The sequence below is a fragment of the Gouania willdenowi genome, chromosome 7 (genome assembly GCF_900634775.1).
Source record: "Gouania willdenowi chromosome 7, fGouWil2.1, whole genome shotgun sequence".
Lineage (NCBI taxonomy): Eukaryota > Metazoa > Chordata > Actinopteri > Blenniiformes > Gobiesocidae > Gouania > Gouania willdenowi.
In genome coordinates this window covers 20,946,449-20,968,522 of record NC_041050.1, presented here as the reverse complement: position 1 = coordinate 20,968,522, position 22,074 = coordinate 20,946,449, and the positions used below count along the sequence as shown (strand labels likewise).

At 39.6% G+C, this 22,074-nt stretch overlaps 1 protein-coding gene across 1 annotated transcript; it reads right to left on the bottom strand.

The window, feature by feature from the left end:
* Nucleotides 1–16,156: 16,156 nt before the first annotated feature.
* LOC114467092 (keratin, type II cytoskeletal cochleal-like) lies at nt 16,157–20,228 on the bottom strand. Its single transcript, XM_028453136.1, has 9 exons — nt 19,630–20,228; nt 18,246–18,454; nt 18,104–18,164; nt 17,897–17,992; nt 17,649–17,813; nt 17,430–17,555; nt 17,090–17,310; nt 16,943–17,001; nt 16,157–16,784 (listed from the first exon to the last, which is right to left on the bottom strand). Exons 1-9 carry the CDS (start codon nt 20,110–20,112, stop codon nt 16,573–16,575), a joined length of 1,632 nt encoding a protein of 543 aa, XP_028308937.1. The 5' UTR covers nt 20,113–20,228; the 3' UTR covers nt 16,157–16,572.
* Between the last annotated feature and the right edge of the window lie 1,846 nt (nt 20,229–22,074).

Sequence of the window (22,074 nt, the reverse complement as noted above, 5' to 3'; positions counted from 1 at the left end):
AAATATTAATGAAACAAGCCTCATCTTCCAGAATAGGTCTCCAGAGGACAAAAAATAACAATAGTAAATAATTTATTATAATGATTAACTTTTATTTTAGTTGTAATATATTTATGATAAAAACAATAATAAAGCAGGCCTTTTCTCCCAGAATAGGTATCTCCAGAAAACAATAATTTTAATAATTCTGCTTTTAAATTCCCTTGGGATTAATATAGTATCTATCTTTATTGTGTATTTGAGAGATGTGTCTGATGAATCATGGCATCTTCGGTTGCTTATGAAACTTACCGGAGACAGACAGACAGTCGTTCAGCCGCAGAGATGGAACTCCGGTAGTTGGTATCCTGCCGGGACATCCGTGGGCCAATCCGACCCAGCAGGTCATCGAATCGGGCGCTGGTCATCCACAGGTACCGCTGGAAGCAGTCATCATCCAGGTGTAGCTTCTGAAGCAGGCAGTGAAGCTCACCGAGTTGGATGTGTCGCTGGTTAACCTGGTGAAGCCAGGAAAGCCGACGTTTCTTCCCCTTCCGAGGTTAGGAGCAGTGAATTGACGGGGGTCCCCCATAGTTGATGGTGGAAACAAACAGAGCCTGGTTGTCGCCGTTTGGGAGTCTGGTGGGCGGAGCTTCGCTTCAGACGCGAATGTGAAGCGAATAGGGAAACATTTTTTGATCCCGCGAATCCTGCGGAAGGTTTCGCGCGACAGACGCGAACAGTCCCGCAGAAACCGCGTTTGGTGTGAACGCAGCATCACACCTCTGACCAGCCTCACTCCAACACCTTCACCCCCCACATCAAAGCTACAGTCTCACCACAGCTGCTTACAGAGGCTCTCCCCCTCCTCCCTCCCTCCCACAGAGACACCTTTCTCCATCAAAGAGAGAGATGTAAATAGACTTTTCAGGAGACAAAACCCCCGTAAGGCTTGTGGACCGGACTCTGTCTCTCCTTCCACCTTAAAGCACTGTGCTGATCAGCTGTCTCCAGTGTTCACAGACATTTTTAACACCTCACTGGAGACATGCACCGTACCAGCCTGTTTTAAGGCCTCCACCATCGTTCCTGTCCCTAAAAAGCTGAGGATCACAGGACTTAATGACTACAGACCCATCGCTCTGACATCTGTGGTCATGAAGTCCTTTGAACGCCTCATGCTCTCCCACATCAAGGACATCACCGACCCCCACCTGGACCCCCTGCAGTTTGCTTATAGATCCAACAGGTCTGTAGACGATGCTGTAAACCTGGCTCTCCACTTCATCCTCCAGCACCTGGACTCCCCAGGTTCCTACGCCAGGATCCTGTTTGTGGACTTCAGCTCTGCTTTCAACACTATAATCCCAGCTCTCCTTCAGGACAAGCTTTCCCAGCTGAACGTCCCAGACTCCACCTGCAAGTGGATCACAGACTTCCTGTCTGACAGGAAGCAGCACGTGAAGCTGGGAAAAACCATCTCTGCTCCCCGGACCATCAGCACTGGATCTCCTCAGGGCTGTGTTCTTTCTCCTCTGATCTTCTCCCTGTACACCAACAGCTGCACCTCCTCTCACCAGTCGGTCAAACTCCTGAAGTTTGCAGACGACACGACCATCATCGGTCTCATCTCTGATGGAGACGAGTCTGACTACAGGTGGGAGACAGACCGGCTGGTGTCCTGGTGCAGCCAGAACAACCTGGAGCTCAACGCTTTAAAGACAGTGGAGATGATATCAGACTTCAGGAAGAACCCAGCCCCCCTCACCCCCTTCACCCTGGGAGACTCTACAGTGAGCTCTGTGGAGTACTTCTGCTTCCTGGGGACCATCATCACCCAGGACCTCAAGTGGGAGCTGAACATCAGCTCCCTTATCAAAAAAGCTCAGCAGAGGATGTACTTCCTGCGGCAGCTGAAGAAGTTCAGTCTGCCAACAAAGATGATGGTGAACTCATCCTTTATATTTATCATTATTATTATTATTATTATTATTATTATTATTATTATTATTATTATTGTTGCTGGGTTGTTCTTTGTTTTTTGTTTTTTTTCTTTTTTTTTCTTTTTTTTGTTGTTTGTTTTGTGCACCAACTACCAAGACAAATTCCTTGTACTGTCCTTAAAACTGTACATGGCCATTAAAAACATTTCTGATTCTGATTTCCATGGAAGAGAGATTGATCCCCATTCATGACAACAAGCACAGTTCCTCAGCAGTGTTCGAAACGTTACTTTAAAAACTCTATAATAAAAGTAACTCATTACCAAGGAAAGTAACTATTTGCGTTACTGTTAAAAAAAAAAAACTTGCTATATGTCAAATAATTCAGATTTTTTAGATGCGTGTGTCGTGAGGTGCTTCATTAAGTTCGAGTTGCTTACAACGGATGTCGACAAAGTCTTCACTTCTGGATATAATGAACACTTCACATACACATTCTTGCCTTTGACCACAATTAATTTAAAGTAGTGTTTGTATCGTCACCTTAAAAATGCCAACGTTTCATCGGACTGCTCCACGCTCACCATCTCTGCTGCTTCATCCAATCTGCTGTGTGTGTGTGTGTATGTGTGTGTGCTGGCACTTGTGTAAAAAACACTGGCTCTGATTGGCTACTGAGGTGTATTGACTGCACCATATGATATTCATTTAATGCAATATACATTTTACCTATTTTGAGTATTGGCTTTTGTAACACGTTTTACAATCAAACCCAACAAGCATTGCTGTTGGAATGTTTATTGCCTGTGAATCGTGGAAGTTGCCTATTTCCGGTCTTCGTTTGTTGTTGCAGGGGGGTTTTACCACCGTAATAAACATTTGTGGCTTCCCTTCTTTGTTTAAAGCTAAAGTTTTTCGCTCAGTGTAGCTTTTGGCTCTGCTGCACTCAGGACCTGGCAATGGAGGGTCTAACTCGGACACTCATCTTCACTTTGTATTAATAAAATGTTATGTTTATATCAAGAAGGTGTCCGCGGAGAATTCTTAACATCAACACATCAACATTAGGATAAAGGGGAAACCACCACACTACCATGACACATGATGCCACCTTAGCCAATCATAATCGCTCACCTTGTTTTTAACCCACCTCCTCACTACAGCTGAGTAAGAAGCCGGGGATGCTTTCGGATAAAAGTTTATTCAGTCAATACATGTAACACACCGCATTTAACGTTCAGCAACGATAGCGGCGTTGTAACGGCGTAAAAAGTAATTAGTTAGATTACCCCGTTACGGAAAAACAAACGCCATTACATAACGCCGTTATTCCAAACACTGTTCCTCACACATAAATGAATAATGGCAATTATTTTATGGCCGTGGCTACGGGTACGTTAAACGTATCCGTAGACTGCCACTGTATGGATATGTAGCGCCCCTCATTGGCCAGTTTAGATCACGTGATAGGTGCACCACGTGACTGAAAGTTACGTTTAACGTACCTTCAGACAACTTCTTATTTTACATTTAGCTTTGGTGTCTGTTTGCTGGTTAAACGTGCACCCACGTTACCACATGTAATACTCACTACGGCTCAATATCGATCATAGTTTCATTAGCATTATTAATGCTAACGATGTAAAGCTAGCTTACCAGTTGGCGTCGTTAAGCGGTTATTGCCTCACATTTTACATGTTATAAAGAATGTGAGATTGGATGCGTGCTTTTATCTACTTTTTCATTAAACTTGAAAAAAACAAAACACTGATTTATATTAATAGCAAGACTACAGTACTTACCCCAATTTCGTAAAACTCCCGCTTCATCTCCACTCTCCAGTTCCTCCCTTCTGATAGGTCAATCCACCCTCTACGCAGTCACACACGGGAGGGGGGGATATTTTTACAAGCGCGAATCTGATTTGCTACAGCATCTTACAAAATGAGTTGCAAAACTCAGGTGGCACAGATTCACGTGAGAAAAGTAGTTTGTGTTTCTGAAGAGGCAGATTTCAGAAGTTGTAACCGGAGAGTTGGAGTTGTAAAAAAAATTAATGTTGGATTACAAGTTTGCGGCTTGAATTTTATTTGTGTAAATATTTTTCCCCACATCATTTGTGACATGAAATTTATTTTGCGTGTGTGGATTTTTTATATTCAAGCTCACATCACATTCTACAAGTTCTCACATTTTGCAACATATCTACCTTCATAGTTATTGGCTAGTAATTTGATAGAACTGCTCTCTTCTGGGAGTTCTTAATTACAGGACTATACTGTTTTCTGCTGATGTATTTTGTAACGTGTAGAACCTGAAGAAGAATTTAGTAAAGGGCACTGAATCGGTTAGGGATGGCTCTGTTTCCTGGACTTGCACTGCTTCCAGCAACATGTGTTTATACAAGAGATTCTGTCCAATCATTTTCAGACATCTTGTGCTGTCAGGGTCAAATAAATTTTCCTTGGGGCTTTCAGAATCATCCAAATTAGTTTCAAAATAAATGCTCTATTCTTCTTGCTCATGTAAGGTTTTTGTTACCTCTATTTCCCAGTTCTTTGATGATCAGCTTCGAAGAAAGATGACAGGATTCTTTCTAATTATCTTTTATTCTACTGTCACAAGTAAAATCTTACAACCAACCAGCCCCTACACACTGTAGGAAGCTTAGAGAATTCTGGGCTGAGGAAAGCATGTTGCTCTCCTTGCTGCCAGTTTGCAGGCTCTGGCTGGCGATTGGCTGGCTGATGTTCACACTTGCCCTTTGGCTTACCATCATGTAAATCAGCAACCCCCCAAAGCAACACAAAGGAACACATTACATTATATAATGTTACAATCAGGCATTGATTTTATTTAGAAAGTCATTAGGAGCTAACCACAATTTTCTGACCCACTTGCTCCTTTTTCAGGGTCACTGGGTTTGCTGGTGCCTATCTCCAGCTCTCACAGGGCAACGTACACGGACAACCACTCACACATTCACTCCTAAAGGCAATGTAGAGACTCCACTCAACAAACAGTCCTGTTTTTGTATTGTGGGAGGAAGGTATGCAAGCACAGGGAGAACATTGGCATACTTTTGTAAACTGTTACTCTTTTCTTTGTGTCAAGGCATAAAGCCTGCAGTTTGCAGCCTTTTTCACTAGATAGCAATGACGCTCCATCCAACATGAACTGCTTCTCATGCCGACATTTGTCTTGATGCTTAGAGGGAAAGTCCTGCCACTTGCTTTACAATTTATTTTTTTGTACAAAATACCTGAAGTTATTCTAATCTCACAACTGAGCCAGTGCTGTATAGTCTCGTACTCACTTGTAATGCTGTGTTCACACCGGATGTGTCATGAAATGTCCGTACGTCCAGTTTACATACAAAGTCAATGGATAGATGCGTTCTAGATGCAAAATTTTTCCTGATTCGCACGTCAAGTGCGTTGGCCATGCGAGCGTGCTCCCGATTTAACTCATATTCGCACATTTGCAAGAGTTGAAAATATTGAATATTGAATATTGATCGTTTCACATGGCGAAAGCCAATCAGAGTCTTTGTTGACGATGACGTCAGGCCGTCAACACGGACACCATTCTGTTCATCCATGAAGTAGAAGCTGTGTGCGACCACCTGGAGCTGTATGACACGGCCTTTATATCCGGGACCAGAGTAGAAAGGATTTTGCATGGAGGAGAATCAGTGAGGAGGCGGTAGTAGCAGGTAAAAGTTCTCTCTGTAGTTTTCATCTTTGAAAGTCGGCACTGAGCTAGGATAGGATTAGCCTCTAATCACACTGGCTTTTTTCACTGGTGGTTTATGTTTATGAGAGGAGAAAAAGGAGCGCTGCTCCTTGTTTCAATAGGCAGTGAAACTTCACCGAGTTGGATGTGTTGCTGGTGGGCTTCAGACGTGCGTATGAAGCGAATTATGACATTTTTTGATCCTGCGGACCCTGCGGTACATTTTGTACGGCAGATGCGTTCGGTGCCACAGAAGACGCATTCGGTGTGAAAGCAGCATAAAACGTGTTTGTAATAAATAGCTTCAACTATATTCCTCGACTTCAGTTTCATTATAAGTGGAAGTCCTCCTCTAGCATTAAAGAACAGGGCGGGTTTTCACCTCCGGTCGGCAGTGAAGACCCTTCGGGACCGGACCGGAGCCACATGTTAGGGAAAACCAACATATGCAAATACAGTCTATGTTTGTATTACTTTTTAATAAATGCAATATGCAAGTTTCCCAAGTGTTAGACAAGCTATGCAAGCCCATAAAACTAACTAACTAATTGAAATATTATAGAAAACTCCACCTGACATGAACAGGTTAAAGTTGCCTGTTTAGTTTATTTCTCCTGACAGACACATGCTCACTCTAACACTACTTTGATAACTCACAGCCACACTCTTGTTTCTATTAAAAAAGTGCATCTGAGAATGTAAGTTCAGAAGCATGTAGATATGCTTTTTCCTTTATTCTTCTTTTTCAGCTGGCCTCAGATGTCTGACTAGGCCTAGTTTTGTACAGGGGCGGCTCCAGACATTTTCTTTTGCAGGTGCTATGGGGTTGCCCAACTTTTTGGTGAGTTTGCTCTGAGGTTACCAGTTTTCTGCAAACACCTGCGAGGTCACGACACACACGTGTGCGCACATTAACCTGCTCCACAACATTCTGTGGTAAACACAAGGCTAGCTCAGATATGTTCACAAGCCTACCTAAGTAAACACACCTCTGTATGAATATATAATTCAACACACACACATGCAGCAAACAACAGACACACGTTTATTTTGTTTGTACACATGTCAGCCTCAGATTCAAAGATCACAAACTAATGCTGCCAGTTAACAACACATCAACTAACAACACAGCCCTAATATGAATGAGCATTACATAGAGATAACCACAAGGAGTCAGAATTTGCTACTAAATCACTATTAGATTCACAATAGACTGCATACATACCACATCACAGTTTTTTTTTAAGTTAGATAGAACAAACCAATTCACTGACTTAAAACATCACCCTCAGTGGAAAAAAGGGCTAAAAGATCATTTAAGTCAGGATAATTTTAGTACAATTAACATCAAGCAAAATGGCTGACACGTTCTTTCAGTCACATACAGTCTTTTTACTTTGTTTAACTAAAGTGGTATAGCATTAGCAACACTTGCTACAAAACAAGGCAGCATATCAGTCTCGTGATTTCCCTTTGTTTTTGAGGTAACACACTCATGTTGATAAAATGCTACTATAAGCTGTGTTATGAACCCTTCATTTCACACAGTTTGGACCATCATATCCCTTACAACATAAAACGTTACTGCTTTGGTTACATTAGGCCTGGGTGATATGGACCAATACTAATATTGCTATATCTTTAAGTGTGTAAACAGCCTCATGAGCTACAGCTGCTGCAGATAGAGTCACAAGAGTTAGTTACAGAAGAGAAATACATGCAGTGTTTTCTCAAACATCTCCCAGTGCTTCCAACACTCAGAAAGTTTGACAGACAGACATCTACACTGAGCCTCCGAGAGGCTGCTGCTAACACTAACTGCTCCGTGCAATGAGAGGGAGGGGGGGCGGAGCATATTTCTGCTCAGCTATAGTCTACAAATTTGTTTTATTTATGTATTTATTCATTTTCAAATGATAGGTAAATTATGGTAGTCTAACATAAAAAAGTCTAGATAAACCACAGATTTTTTTGGGGTGCTATGGGTATCCTATGCATAGCTTCAGCTTCAGCCCCTGTCTGGCGCCGCCCATGGTCTTGTACTTCCATTTATGGCAACGTAAGGTGTAAAGTGGCAAGCCAGAGTCTAGCTCCTCCCATTAACACCTGACATGTGTGCTCTCTTGAACACATACTTTCACTGAGTGAACTTGCCTGACTCAGTAAACAATGTATGATGCCTGAGGGTTATCATTTGTCAAACCAGTAACAAATGTGCTGTGTTATGTGTTATTGGCAAAAGGAACATTGTATTGTTAGCTGTCTGTCTGAGCCAGGTGATCTTTAGCTTGAAGTTGTTTTAATATACATCAAATATTTGGCATGACTCAAAGAGCTTTAAACAAAGTTTTGAATGAGTGAAAAAGGTTGTTTATTACATGGATTGTAAAGCGTAGGGTGTGATCAAGTAAAATTCACTTCTGTTTTCCCTCTAAATTTTTGCAAGTTTTTGTTGCCATCAGGAGATGGTTGAAAGCTGAACCTTTATTTTCTTAACATACTGATGCAAGCAGGTACTTGTTTTTAGAAAGTGTCTATTTGTACGGTTGCTGTTCTGACAAACCCCATTGCTATTGGTACGGTTACCGAAGTACACGTACGTAGCACCTTAGGGTTAGGGGTTTGGATTAGGTTTAGGGTTAGGTTTAGGTTAGAACCCAATATTGCAATAATTTTTAGGGTTAGGGTTAGGTTTAGAGTAAAGTTTAGTCTCAGTCACCTATCATGTGACCTAAACTGGCCAAATAGGGGAGCTGCGTACAGATAGAATGTAGGTATATTGATACGGCAACCGTACGGAAAGCCACTGCCTTGCTTTTATAAATAGATATAGATGGAGGTCTTTCTGAGTTGATTGTGATTAATTGTGATAAAAAGACTTTTTGCTGAAACTCTTCATTTTGTTGTAGCAATATGAATGGAATAAATAGACAACTCTGTTAGAGCAAAGGTATTGTGCTAACCTTTATGTTGACCTTTGACAGCATGTGCAGACAAGTAAAAAAAAAAAAAGGAAATGGCTTCTGGCAGGAGATTTAGAGATTACTTAAAAATACGTGAATCAATCTGAGTAACACTGGAGGTATGTTTTTCAGGAGGGAATGACACGCTAACATGATATAAAGCTTGAAAAAGTTATTTTTACATGATACCCCCCCTTTAATGATTTGCAGTGTCACAGGTGATTTTGTTTGTGTGGATTCCCCTTCCCCGATTTCTGTTTCTACTGTCTTGGTAAGTCCTAGACCTGACAACTACTTTATTTTATTTTGCATAACTTTGATACTAAATTACCTTTTATCAGTTGACAATATTTCTTTAGGTTTCATTCATCTTTCATTTGTTTTTCATATTTTGTCTTATTATTTATTAGATTTGATTTAAAAACATGCTCTCTGCTTATAGGGTCTTTCTTAAACGTGTGCACCCTGTGGTGAAATTTCCTTGATGGCATTGTCCCCTCTCTCTTTGACCTGCCACACCTGTCTCTCTGCTGTCAGTCTACGCCCCTTGCAGGAGGCTAATCCTGTCATAAAGTTTGTGTTGTTGTTTTGGCAATAGAGGATTCAACCTACCTGGGTAGAGAGAGAGAACAGCTCCTCAAAGCAGCTTGCCTGGTAGAAAACGGTGTTCTTTTCCACCTGGTCCTTTGGACGAATGGGGGAAGAGGGTCTCCAGCTCATCTTGCCTGCAGTCCAGAAGCAGGAAACATTAAACCAGGAATTACCAAGAACACGGCCATCAGGGCATCAAATGGATATTCTTGTCACCCAAAGATAAATAAAGCAAATCTTACATTATGTTACATGCATTACATATTAGAATGGCCCTTAAAAATAAAAGTTTGAAATTCAAACCTCTTACCCCCTCAATTTGTTCCCATTATGAAGAAGAATTCTGTTTTTTTTTTTTTTTTTACGTTGTGATAGTATTTAGCGGTACGCCTCAGAGTCTAAAAGTTGGCGCTATTATGTATACTTAGTACCAATAATTTAATTCTTATTTTAGTACCTTTAAATACTTAAACATGTTTTGTTCATAATGGGTGCATATACAAGCAACTTATGCACTTCTATGTACTTGTCAGGTTATTAGCTATTAGATTTACACTTAAAACTGCATTATTTGTGTACTGTGTAAAGTGTATATTCGACCACATAATAACATCAAGATATTGTAACTTGAGATTAGAGATAACCAAAAGACTGTTGTCATCAAAAGAAATATACTTGCTGGTACACTTGGTATTTGTAGTGGAGAGAGCATTGCCCTTCTGATTTTGTTGCTCAGTGTTTTATCTTTTGTATTTCACAGGATTGCCTACAATTACAGTGTATGAAGTGGATGTAAATTATGTTTTGTAGATTGAGTAAATGACCACAAGAGGGAAACATAAATTGTACTTGATTTGGACATATGTGCCAGAAATTCTTGGTGCTAAACTGCCATCATATCGGTAGGCATTTGGCTACTTCATGTATTTACACAAAATTCAGAAGCTGACAGTCCAAGATGCTAGTTCAGCAGCAGTCAAAGCAGTTTTAAAAGTCTGGGCTAAATCAAGTATTCTAACACGTAGCAGTCAGCACGCAATCAAGAAACTTAAGCCGGTTTTCAAAGAATGGAGATGACTACAGAAACACGTGAAGATCTATTTGATATAAAATCCAGAAGATCGAGCATTTCTCCTGTCACTGAGGAAAAAGGGGCGTCCAGGTGCTATTGGACAAGTTAACAATGTACAGTATCTAGTAATAAAGTTAAATGTAAACAAAACATTTAGTGTCGGAAGCAAAGCATCAAAGAAAGTGATCAGAAGAATTTAAAATGAGTTCTAGTAAGGTTTAGCTTACATCAGATGAATGAGGAGTCAGTAATTATTGACAGTGATGATGATTCAAGTGTTGGTTAATGTTTTTTTTACTATCCCCAAAATTCATATTTTTTTTTTATTTTGTTTTAAATGGAACAATTTTTTTTAAATCTGTTTTGTTACTTTTCTGATTGGTGCTACAATGTCTATGGAGTTTGGTTATCAGCATCTCAAACATTTCACAGAACACACACACGGTAGTTATTTATTAATTAATTTATTTAAATATACTAAATTAGTAAAATAAAACACAAAAAAATTGCACAAAAAGACAACTGAAAGAATGAAAAATACACACGACTCCAAAAAACATACAGAAAAATACAACAAAAATATGAAAATGACTCAAAATACACAAAAATAAATATTTATACAAAAAATACACAAAATGACAACACAATCACACTAAAATTGCAACAAATAACTATAATTATACAAAAAATGCACAAAAACCAACAGAAAGATACACAAATACACAATGACTCCAAAAAACATACAGCAATGGCTGCTGTGTTGAAAGCTACACATTTCTCTGCAGCGTGTGTGTGAGAAAGAAAAAACATATTACAGAAAAATACACCAAACGACAACAAACATATGAAAATGATTCAAAATACACTAAAATGGCAACAGAAATGCACAAAACTAAATATTTATACACAAAATAACAGAAATGAACAAAATTACACAAAATGACTCCAGAATCACACTACAATGGCAACAAAAAACTATAATTCTACAAAAAATGCACAAAAACATTACAGAAAGATACACCAAACAAAAAAAATATGAAAGTGAGTAAAAAAAAACAACAAACACATTTATCATGTTCATGTCCCATAGAATTTAACCAGGGAATCGCACATGCTGTTTTATTTTGCACCCGTAAATAAACCCCTTTATAACACTACAGAGTACAGAGTATATACATCTCTTTGAGCATCCAACCTTCAAACACATACTCATTTAAATGCATTATTAGAAAGTTCAGTAAATATTATTTAGAACTGGCTGGAAGAGCAATGAAATACATTTACAAGTTAAACTAGATTTCATGTTCTGTCAAAAAAGTAACTGTCAATATTTACTGAAAGTCATCTGTGCATGTTTTGCTTTTTTTTTAGTCTTTGTACTATTTCCAATCAGCTTCAGAAAATTCAGGTCATGCCCTAAATGAAAACAACAAACAAGCAATGGTTTTGTCCAATTTTACTTCTTCTTTATCTCTGACAAAGTAGAAAATAACGATTACTAAGTATGAACAACTGTGCACATTTCACAAAAATGCTATTCTCACAAACAAGTCTACTTTTGACACCCTAATTGTCAAATTTAGAGAAACAAGCAAAGGCAATTAACCTATAAGGCCTATTTCCCTAATGTGCAGACAGGAAGATTATACGAAGGCACAACCATATTTCAACAGCTACTGTATGACTTTAGTGTAAAAGGGAAATTATCATCTGAGAGTTTTTTTCACACGCATGGTCTGAAGTCTGATTTTTGCAAAGATTGTTAATTGTGGACAAAATGTATAAGGTTTGCCATCTGTACTAGTCGCATTTCAACTGTAAGTACTTTCCTTGGGACCAAGGAGTTTCCTTAGAATGAAAGTTACTGATGTACCTATGATTCTATGAATCCTGGATGATGCCAGAGGCTTTGTATTTCACTGTTTTCATATAACCTCCTACAAAACCTTTTACTTTAACCTCTGCTACTACTCTGAAGAAAAGGCTGGAGCCAGCATTGACCAGAAGTGTTTTAGGAATTTAGCAGGGAACCCATCTGGACCGGGTGCTTTGTGGACATGCTATCCAATGCACTTAGTAATTCTTGTAAGGTTTGTGGTGAGTCTAAAGTGTTTTTCTGTTTAGGGTATTGGGGAAGGTTTCAATATCTTCACGGTCAGGATTTAAGTTTGGTGAATATAAGTTTTAATAATAATTTTTGAGTTATTAGAGATTTCTGCTATGAATGAATTTTTTTATAGCAGCAATCTCTAAACAAACACAGTTTGATGTGGAACTACAAAATAGATTTGCCCCACTGGTGAATGACCAACGGTTCTGCTCTAATGAGAACACACAACTGAGAAAGCTTCAGGAAATCAAAAGCAACATGGTAAGCCAAAGACGGGAACTTACACTCTGATCGTGGGTGATGTGACTGTTTTGATGCTCAGAAGATGTTCAACGAAAATATGAAGGTAATCCTAATGACACGGTACCAGACATGGCTGACAAGATAATGCACATGGTGGAGGGAGAATGTTCATATGTGAAGAATTAGGGACCAGCAAGGACAGCATTATCCGTATCTGTTAACCATATGAATTATCTGTATCTGTTCTCAGAGTGGGCGGGATTTAACCCGGAAGTGGGTCAGGTTGTCTTGAAATGGGCGGGGTTTTAACCAGTATGTTATTTTAAGCATGCAATTGATATGGGTTGATCAGAAATTGTTATATATATTACTGATTAGAAAACTATTTACTGGAAAGCATCAGCATTGAGCTTCTGATCAATGGTTTTGATCACGATAATAAACAAACTATTTACAGAACAAGTTTTAATTTGCAACAATGAATACAACACATGTGGTTGCAATTATGAAGTAAAATGTAATAAACAAGAGTTTTCATATTCAACATTACTTAACTTTTTATTTTTTTTATGATCACTGTGATTTTTTTGATTTATTTATTGGTTCTTTTTTCTTTTTTTATTTCCACACCAGGTGTGTATGTGTGTGTGTGTGTGTGTGTGTGAGTGAGAGAGAGAAGCTTAATTTGTACTATTATTTATACCACTACCACCTTTTATTTTTTTATGAAATACAGCAGGAAAGTGTCAGACACTCAGGCCTTGTTTTTAAAAAAAAGTTGCGTCCACATCATTGCTCCATCCACACCAAACTGCATAAATGTGCAGTAAATGGACGTCACTCTGTTGTTGGCAGCTTTATGTATTGGGGTCCTAAGTGCACCGTTATAGCGTCGCACACCTGCCTAACAATGTTTGAGACCGGGTCCATATAGGAAGCCTGTCTGGTGTGAGCCTGGCCCATCCATACAGCGGGCCACTAGAGAGGAAAGATAGCGCAGACGGCACGTACCAAGTAGCACGGCAGGAAACCCACCTCGTGGCACCTCCCAAACCACACCTGCCCCGTGGAGCATGACAGCACCCCCCACTCCCCAGGCACAGAGGGGCCCCGAGCGGCCTGCTCCACCGCAATAGGGAGCGACCGTGCAGCAGAGAAACCCGCGCCCGCACCAGGACCCGCAAGCACAGGCCCGCACTGCTCCACGACACAATGCCGTCCAGAGGAACCCGTCCCCCCCCAAACAAAAGAGGACGCCATCAACTGCCCAAACAGGGCCATACTGCCAGCCACAGACTGACAAGTGACGTACCAAAGCACCCCCACCCGGGCACCACTACCCCACACCATAGCCATCAGTAACAGCCCCTGTGACATTTGGAAACTTAAAACTCATTTGAGTTTTTATAAACCTTCGTTTTTCATGAAAAAAACTCCGGTTGTGTGTGGATGATAGGGGCTAATCGGAGAAAAATATCTCAGTTTTGCAAGATACCCTGCTGTGTGGACAGAACCTCAATGCCTGAAGTAATAAATTAAAAAAAACTGGTGAGAGCATGCTTGACGGTTTAAAAAAAAAAAACGAAACGAAAAGAGAGAGAGAGTGATCTTGGTGTGTGTGTGTGGCTTAATCAAATTGTAATATTTATACCACTAGTACCTTTATTTTTTCATGAAATATAGCAAGAAAGTGTCAGACACTCAGTGAAGTCGCTGACAGTAAAAAAAAAACAAAAGAAAAAAAAATCTCCGACAGGCAGAGACACAACGTGCTCTATCAAGCACCACATCTGAACAAACCCACGTTTACCAGAATTCCACTGGTTAAGTACAAATCAAAGCAAAAACAAGGCTGAAGCTGAAGAAACCCTGAACGTTAACGGAAAAGACCTGAGTGACTGAGCAGAGACAGAGCTGTTGTGTATGTGTGTGTCAGTGAGCAGAATGTGTGTGTGTAGGGGAGGTGATTACTTGGATTTGGTTGACCGGATGGAAGAACTAGTTCTTGCTGGGATTAGGTTGAAGGCAAAATAAAAGTCCACTAAAGAAGAGGCCACCACTCCCCTTCCCTCAACAAAACTTGCCAAAGGTTCCACTTCTTCCAAAACTGATGAGAGCATAGTCTAAACAGCAAGCAGTGTTAAGTGTACATTGAGCTGTATTTGATGTGAACTGGGTCAAAATGTTATAACTGTTTGTAGGAATAATCAGAAAATCAGCTTTTTAATTCAAGTAAGGAGTAAAAAACGTGAAACTCCTTCTTTCCCTCTGATATCAGACTCCTCAACAGCCGATAGAACTGAATATGGCTCACAATGCACTTTATATTTGACTTCTATCATTTTTACCTTGTACATATATATCTGTATATATATTACTTTTTCCATTATTATAATTGTTATTATACTTTTCTCTTTATTTGTTTGGTTTTGTTCTTTGTTTAAATTTTTTTTGTTTTTGTTGTTTGTGGCATCCAGTGTGGACAGCAAAGTAGGAATTTCGATGTACAGGGAAACATTTTTCTTTACTGTACAGATGACAATAAACACTTGAATCATTAAGTGTAACATGTTGATGTGTTTTTATGGGTTTCTCATAGTTGTAAAATAACACATCAAAGAGGATTGGGTTGGTACCTGCACTGTAGTAAACATTTCCCTTTCAATGCCAATCAGGCATTGAGGATACTCTTACTGGAAAAGTATAATTTATTTTGGGAATTTTAGTTTTTGTTGCAAAACATAAACCACAACTTATTGTGTTTAACATTCAGTGAAAAAGGAAGACATACCTTTGGGAGTTTAGATATAAACTCTTTTTCTGATTTTGGTTGCCGCTGTCATAACTTCATTGTTTATACTATTTCTGCTACTAACACTACTAAAATTATGCAGAGCAATGAGGAGCGCCGCACATCATGGAATAGTCCATGTAGTGCCAATTGAGGGGGGTGCGGCAATCTGTTAGACTCTGTCAAGACGTGAGATTTTGATAGATTTAGCAACATTAATGGTTTTTTTTTGTGGGATTATGTAAATAACATACTATAAATAATCAAACATACAAAAATAAGGGTTATTGGTGCAGTATTTTTTCATCAGTTTTTCTTGTTCTCCCTCACACAGGTTTAACTAACTCTCCTCTGAAAGACAACCACGCAGGTTTATTTCTCCCATTTTATTAGCCTATTTTAGTTTGATCTCGTCAGATCAAGTCTTTTCAATGAAAGCAAGTATAGTAGTATAAATATAAATTAAAATAGAGGCAAGAAAATTGACAAAAAGGCATTTGAACAGATTTATTCAAGATGTAACAAGTCAGACTCAGTCAGCTGTAATGATGTTTCAGTGAAGTAATATTAAGGCCAAGTATGACCAACTTCTCCATTTATGCACTTTTTGTGGAGCAATTACATTTTCTCAAGCAAGTGACTGCTTTTGATGGTGTCAAGCTGCACATCAAGGTGATGGGTAAGAGACAACAGCATTGAAAAGTTATATGGAAGACAAATGTTCGTGTCTGCATATTTTGCTTCATCATATGCTTTTTTATCTGTTGGTTTCACTATGTGTGCAACTGCTGTGTCTTTGTAAGGAATCTCTGTCATGGCACTACATGAAATTTCTTGTCTGCAAAACAGGAATTCAGCAATCAAAAGACAGCTCGACTGACTGACCAGAGGAAGACAGGACTAACTCACAATTGGCTCTTTCTGCTTTTGGTTACACACACTCTCTCTCTGCTTTGAGTTTCTATTAGGAATATCTTTACTTTCTGAAAGAATAGGGTACAAATGTGGGCTACAATAAATGTGCAAGCCTGCAGCAGTCTGCAGGATGAAGTGGTAGGCTTTTTGGTGGCTGGAAAGAGGCACATGGAAGAGTAGAACTATTGAAGGACGAAAAAGGATGAAGGCAAGTAATGGGGCGGCTTCACTTAATAACGGCGAGAGAAGCTGGTGTTGGCACTAGCTGAGCTCAAATTGGAAGAATAGCCTCCCATGCCACCAGTACTCATGCCATAACTGCTACTGCCACCACCACCATAACTGCTACCGCCGCCAGAACTCATGAAACTGCCGCCACCGTAACCGCCACCGCTTCCGCCTCCGTAACCGCCACCGCCTCCGCCTCCGCCACCTCCTGCACCTGGTGATAAAAATATAGTGTAAGTATTAGTCATTTAGAAATAAATAAAAAATAAAGGCCTTATAAATCATCCACAAACATAATGATCTCCAAACTCTTTACTGATAATTCTCTAAATTTTGTTATTTATTAAACAGTGAAACTGTTATAAAACATACCGAAGGATGTGGTAGATGACTGGATGTGGACAGTTGCACTTGAACCACCAGAAGCAATCCTACAAAGAGGCATATCAACATATTAGTAATTTAAACGCTTTAAATGTTTTATTTTTTATGAAAATGATGCTTGGGTTTCAATCTTACCTTTCCTCCTCGCCTTCCAGAAGCTTTTTGTAGGTTGCAATTTCAATGTCCAGAGCCAGTTTGACATTCATGAGCTCTTGGTACTCGCGAACCTGTCGGGCCATTTCCTGTTTGGCTTTCTGCAAGGCATCTTCCAAATCCTTGATTCGGCCTTTGGCATCCTTAACAGCCAGTTCACCGCGCTCTTCAGCCTCGGCAATCTGAGCTTCTAGGCTTGCACGCTGGATGGAGGAATAATTTACAAGTTTAGCATGAGTTCTCAATGTCTTGATTTGAACTTATAACACAATCATAAACACAACAGTTATGTTGGCTATGATCTACATAGCAAAAATTTTACCTGTGCTTTCACTGCCTCAATCTCATTCTGTAAGCGGCTGATCATACGGTTGAGCTCAGCCATCTCAGACTTGGTACTGCGAAGGTCATTTCCTGCAGAGCCTGCAGTTTCCTGCAACTCTTGGAACTAAAACATTAAAGATTGATTTTTAGGTTATTTTTTTTTAAAAATGTTGTCTTTCTTGACTATACTTTGAATTTGCTCTTTCTCTATTCTCACTTTCTGCTGGTACCACTGCTCTGCCTGGTCGCGGCTTTGTTTAGCGATGTCTTCATACTGGGCCTTGACTTCGGCAATAACAGCATCCATATCCAAGTTACGGCTGTTGTCCATCGTCACAATGGCAGAGGTGTCCTTGATCTGTCCTTGAAGCTCCCTCAATTCCTGCACACAAAATATTAATAGTATGGTAAATTGCACTTTTGGGTGGCTGGAGATGTATGGTGCATTGGGTGTATGGTCCTTACTGCTTCATATACAGCCCTAAGGAAGTTAATCTCCTCCTGAAGAGCATCAACCTTGGCCTCCAACTCAATCTTGTTCATGTAGGCAGCATCTACATCCTGGAGGAAAACAAAACATGTTTGATTTTATATTAATGAAAGGCCATGTGACAATATGTTATATACAGTATGTCTTAAGTGATGTGCAATGTCATTTTTAATTTTCTTCACCTTCTTAAGGAGTACAAAGTCATTCTCTGCAGCAGCCCGCTTGTTGATTTCATCTTCATATCTGATAATAAGATTTACATTGTGGATATTATTCACTGTACACATGCTGCTGTTCACTGTAACACGGGCTGCAAAAGCTCACTTGTTCTTGAAGTCTTCTACCATGCCCTGCATATTTCTCAGCTCTCCTTCTAGCTTGACCTTCTCATTGCCAAGACCATCCAGTTGTCTGCGAAGGTTAGCAATGTAGGCCTCAAACATGGCGTCAATGTTTGAGCGGGTGGTAGTCTGCTCCTGCAACAGGTTCCATTTGGTCTCCAGCATTTTGTTCTGCTGCTCCAGGAAGCGAACCTAAATTGAAAAAGCATTGTTTAGGTTGAACTCTGCTACTGTATGGCTTAAATTGTCCTAGATGTATCTAATTTATTTTATAAATATTTAAGTGAATGATCTCATTCATTTCTTTGTGTAATATGTATGTGTAATATTACTTTCATATACTTAATGTATTTAAACTACACAAAATTTTGTTACTTACTTCCATACAGTTTTTTGTAAACAGTGCTATTGTTGCACATTGTAGCTGAGGTTTTACAGTTCAAGAACTTGTGGAAAAATTTGGTTGTTATAATTTAAGACTTCAATTTATTTCTTTTTTAGACTATTTTTTGTCTTTCAAGAAGTCCTTAACAGGGCCGAGTTTTAGGACAGGGTTGGGTTTAGTGAGGATGCCCTAAGTTTAACTCCTTCACTCTTCTCTTCACATTTGTGTTGCCTTGCTTTGATAACACACATATTCACTGGGAAAGCTTGGCTTGCTTGGTTATTAATGTAACATGCCCAAGGGTTATTATCTGTCAAACCAGTACCTGACTGGTGTGTTATATATAAACGGCAGAGTAAGCTATGAGTGCATTTTCACAAAGCAGGATTTTATTGGCTCTCTGAAAACAGGTATTTCTTTACTCTGAGAAAATTGTATTATGCATTCAAAGTTTGGTTTGCATTAAAAGTGGTTACGCATAGTAGTCACAATAAAATAATAGATTATGTAGTTAACTGCACCCTTTTTTTGATTTTTCAAAGCCTTGTGTGAACTAATGTAAAATACACTAAATGCATTATTCTGTTTTCAAGTTTTTGCATCAGTAAGCTGTTGGAAACCTGATCTTTCCTCTCCTAACTCAATGAAGCTGGCAGTCATCCGATATGACTGCTCTAATGTTTCCTGTATCATTTGTCCTGCTCAAAGACACCTGGTAAAAGGCAGGCTGTGGTCAAATGAAACCCAACAATCTATTAGTTGCAGTTTTTATATAATGAACAATATCGCATCTTGTGTTTGTTTTATTTTATTTTGTAAGGTAGTCATCAGTCATTTTAACTGACTTAAAAATGTCAGCAGAATAAACTTTTAATTTTTGAGAGCATCAAATAAGCAAATCAAAAGGCAGATACAATTTTTTAAGAAGCAAAAAAACATGACAGTTGCTGTTTCAAGAAACACTTTTCATAGAGCTACTCACCTTGTCAATGAAGCTGGCAAAGCGGTTGTTTAGTGTCTTGATTTGGTCTTTTTCTTGGGTGCGAACGACGTGGATGTTGCGGTCGATCTCCAGGTTCAGAGGTGCTAGCAGGCTTGAATTGACTTGAACATTTGAGATCATGGGTACAACGCCACCACCACCACCAAAACCACCACCACCAGCACCAAAACCACCACCACCAGCACCAAAACCGTAACCACCACCACCACCAGCACCACCAAAACTCATGCTGCTGCGGCCACCACTAGCAAAGCTCATATTACCACTACCACCACTGCCCCAACCACCACCACCACCACCACCACCGCCCCAACCACCACCACCAGCACCATAGCCCATACCACCGCTCCTGCTGGTGGTAGACATGGCATAAGTTGGCCCCATCTGAACAGAGTGAGAGCTGAAGCTTCTGCTTGAACTCCGGCCACCACCACCACCAGTCATGCTCTTCCTACTCATCATTTTGTTTCTTCTGGAAGGAAAGGATTCACAGAGAAAAGGGAAGCAGAGAGAGAGGAAGGTTTAGCAGAGAAGTGGAGCACCAAGAGGAGAGCCACGTCCCTCTAAGTGTATTGTCCCACTCTGGCTGGTAGTTTTATCTGCCTCCACCTGTGGGGGAGGTCCCACGTGGCTCCACCTCTAAAAGGCAAGGGCAGTAACCTGGAGTAGATATGCCTGTTGGACAGGAAACAGGTACACTCTTGGAAAAATATCTCTAATCATTACACCCAAGGGTTGAAGCCACCTAGAAGACAGCTGTCTGTTCAAGCTCACATGTGGCACAAGGCCTGGTACACCAGTCATTCACAGAGTCAACAAACAGAGCCATAACCACTCAATCCTACAGGCAATTTAGAGATTTCAGTTAATCTAATGCATATGACTATAGTAGGATGCTAGGGATAAACTGGGAATCGAACTCAGTCTCAAGAGCTTTCTTGCTGTAAACAAACTGTAGGTTTCCTGCAAGATATTCACTCATTGAATTGAAAAAAAAAAAAAAAAACCCAAAAAAAAACACAACCTTTTAGGAAAAGCTTGTATTGAAAAGCAAAGGTATATATTTCAATATAGTGGATTTTTAAAACAAGTTTTGCAGTTAGTTATTTATTGAAACATAGAAGCTATGCTTTGTTATTATCAAGTTGCCATAAAGTTGCAAGAGAAAGTACTGTATATGAAAGTCACCAAGTATCTTCAATGTAAAACATAATGTATAACATAATGTAAAAACATTTTCAATACAAATGTTTTTGTTGGAAAACTAAAGCTTCAAAAGCAATAATTCAATATTGTTGTAAAATAAACACTATATAACATGCAAGCTCAAAATTACATTATTTCAGATTATTTGGTTTCAAGATTGGTGGAAGAAAAATGTATTGTTTCACATGACTAAGGCTGTCTATGCTTGTTCAAACCCATCTTGACATTTAAAGGTTGAGCTGGTTGTCTTTGTACAATAATATGTCTTAAAAGAGCTGTGGGGCACAGTCACATCTGAGCCACACCTCAAATTAAAATGCCACGGTGTTGGCTTTGCAGTACTTTTGCATTTCCACTAGTTACAGTCACATACAGCACTATTCACTTATCAATTTGAAATCACTTAATTATCCGTAATCAACTATATAAATATACATAAGGATGGTGCCAGGCTGGGGAACAGATCTCCTAAGCCAGTGGTTCCCAAACTTTTCACGGTCCCGTACCCCTTCAGACATTTAACCTGAAGCCATGTACCCCCTACTCCTGCACACTTAAAAAACACAATAATGTAATGTCCGATTCATGTTTTTGCTGGTGGGTGCTCACTAGAGGTGTACATAAAACTGTGGAATGATCTAAAGATATTGATAGTATTGATATCAAGTATTATCAGTAGTAGTAGTATCAAGTATTACTATTGATTGATCCTTTTGTTTTGTTTTCTCCCCTGTGTGCACTGACTGCTGCTGGTCATGGAGTAAACTTCCTCCTCTGTCTTTATAAATTGTGTGCTGATTCGCGTGCGTGTGTGAGAGAGTGCCGGGATGCTGAACGCACACAAAGTCGTTTAGAGAGAAAGTTGCGACTTATTTGGTGTTGCAAAACGTTTATTTTTTGTGGTACTTTTTTTCTCTCAACAACCTGTGACAGATTATGTGCATGCGTGCGACTGACCGCGCGGTTGATGGTGTGTGTGTGTGAGAGAGAACCCACGGCGGAGATGGATGACTATGTGCATGCACGCGGCTGATGCGTGTGCGTGTGTGTGAGAAAGAGAACCAATGGCTTACATGGCAACCAGGAGCAAGTCACACACACACACACCCACACACACATACTCACACACACACACATGCACGCACAAGCACACACACACACTAAATACTAAATAAGTAAAATAAAACAAAAAACTAAACAATATTTATACAAAAAGTA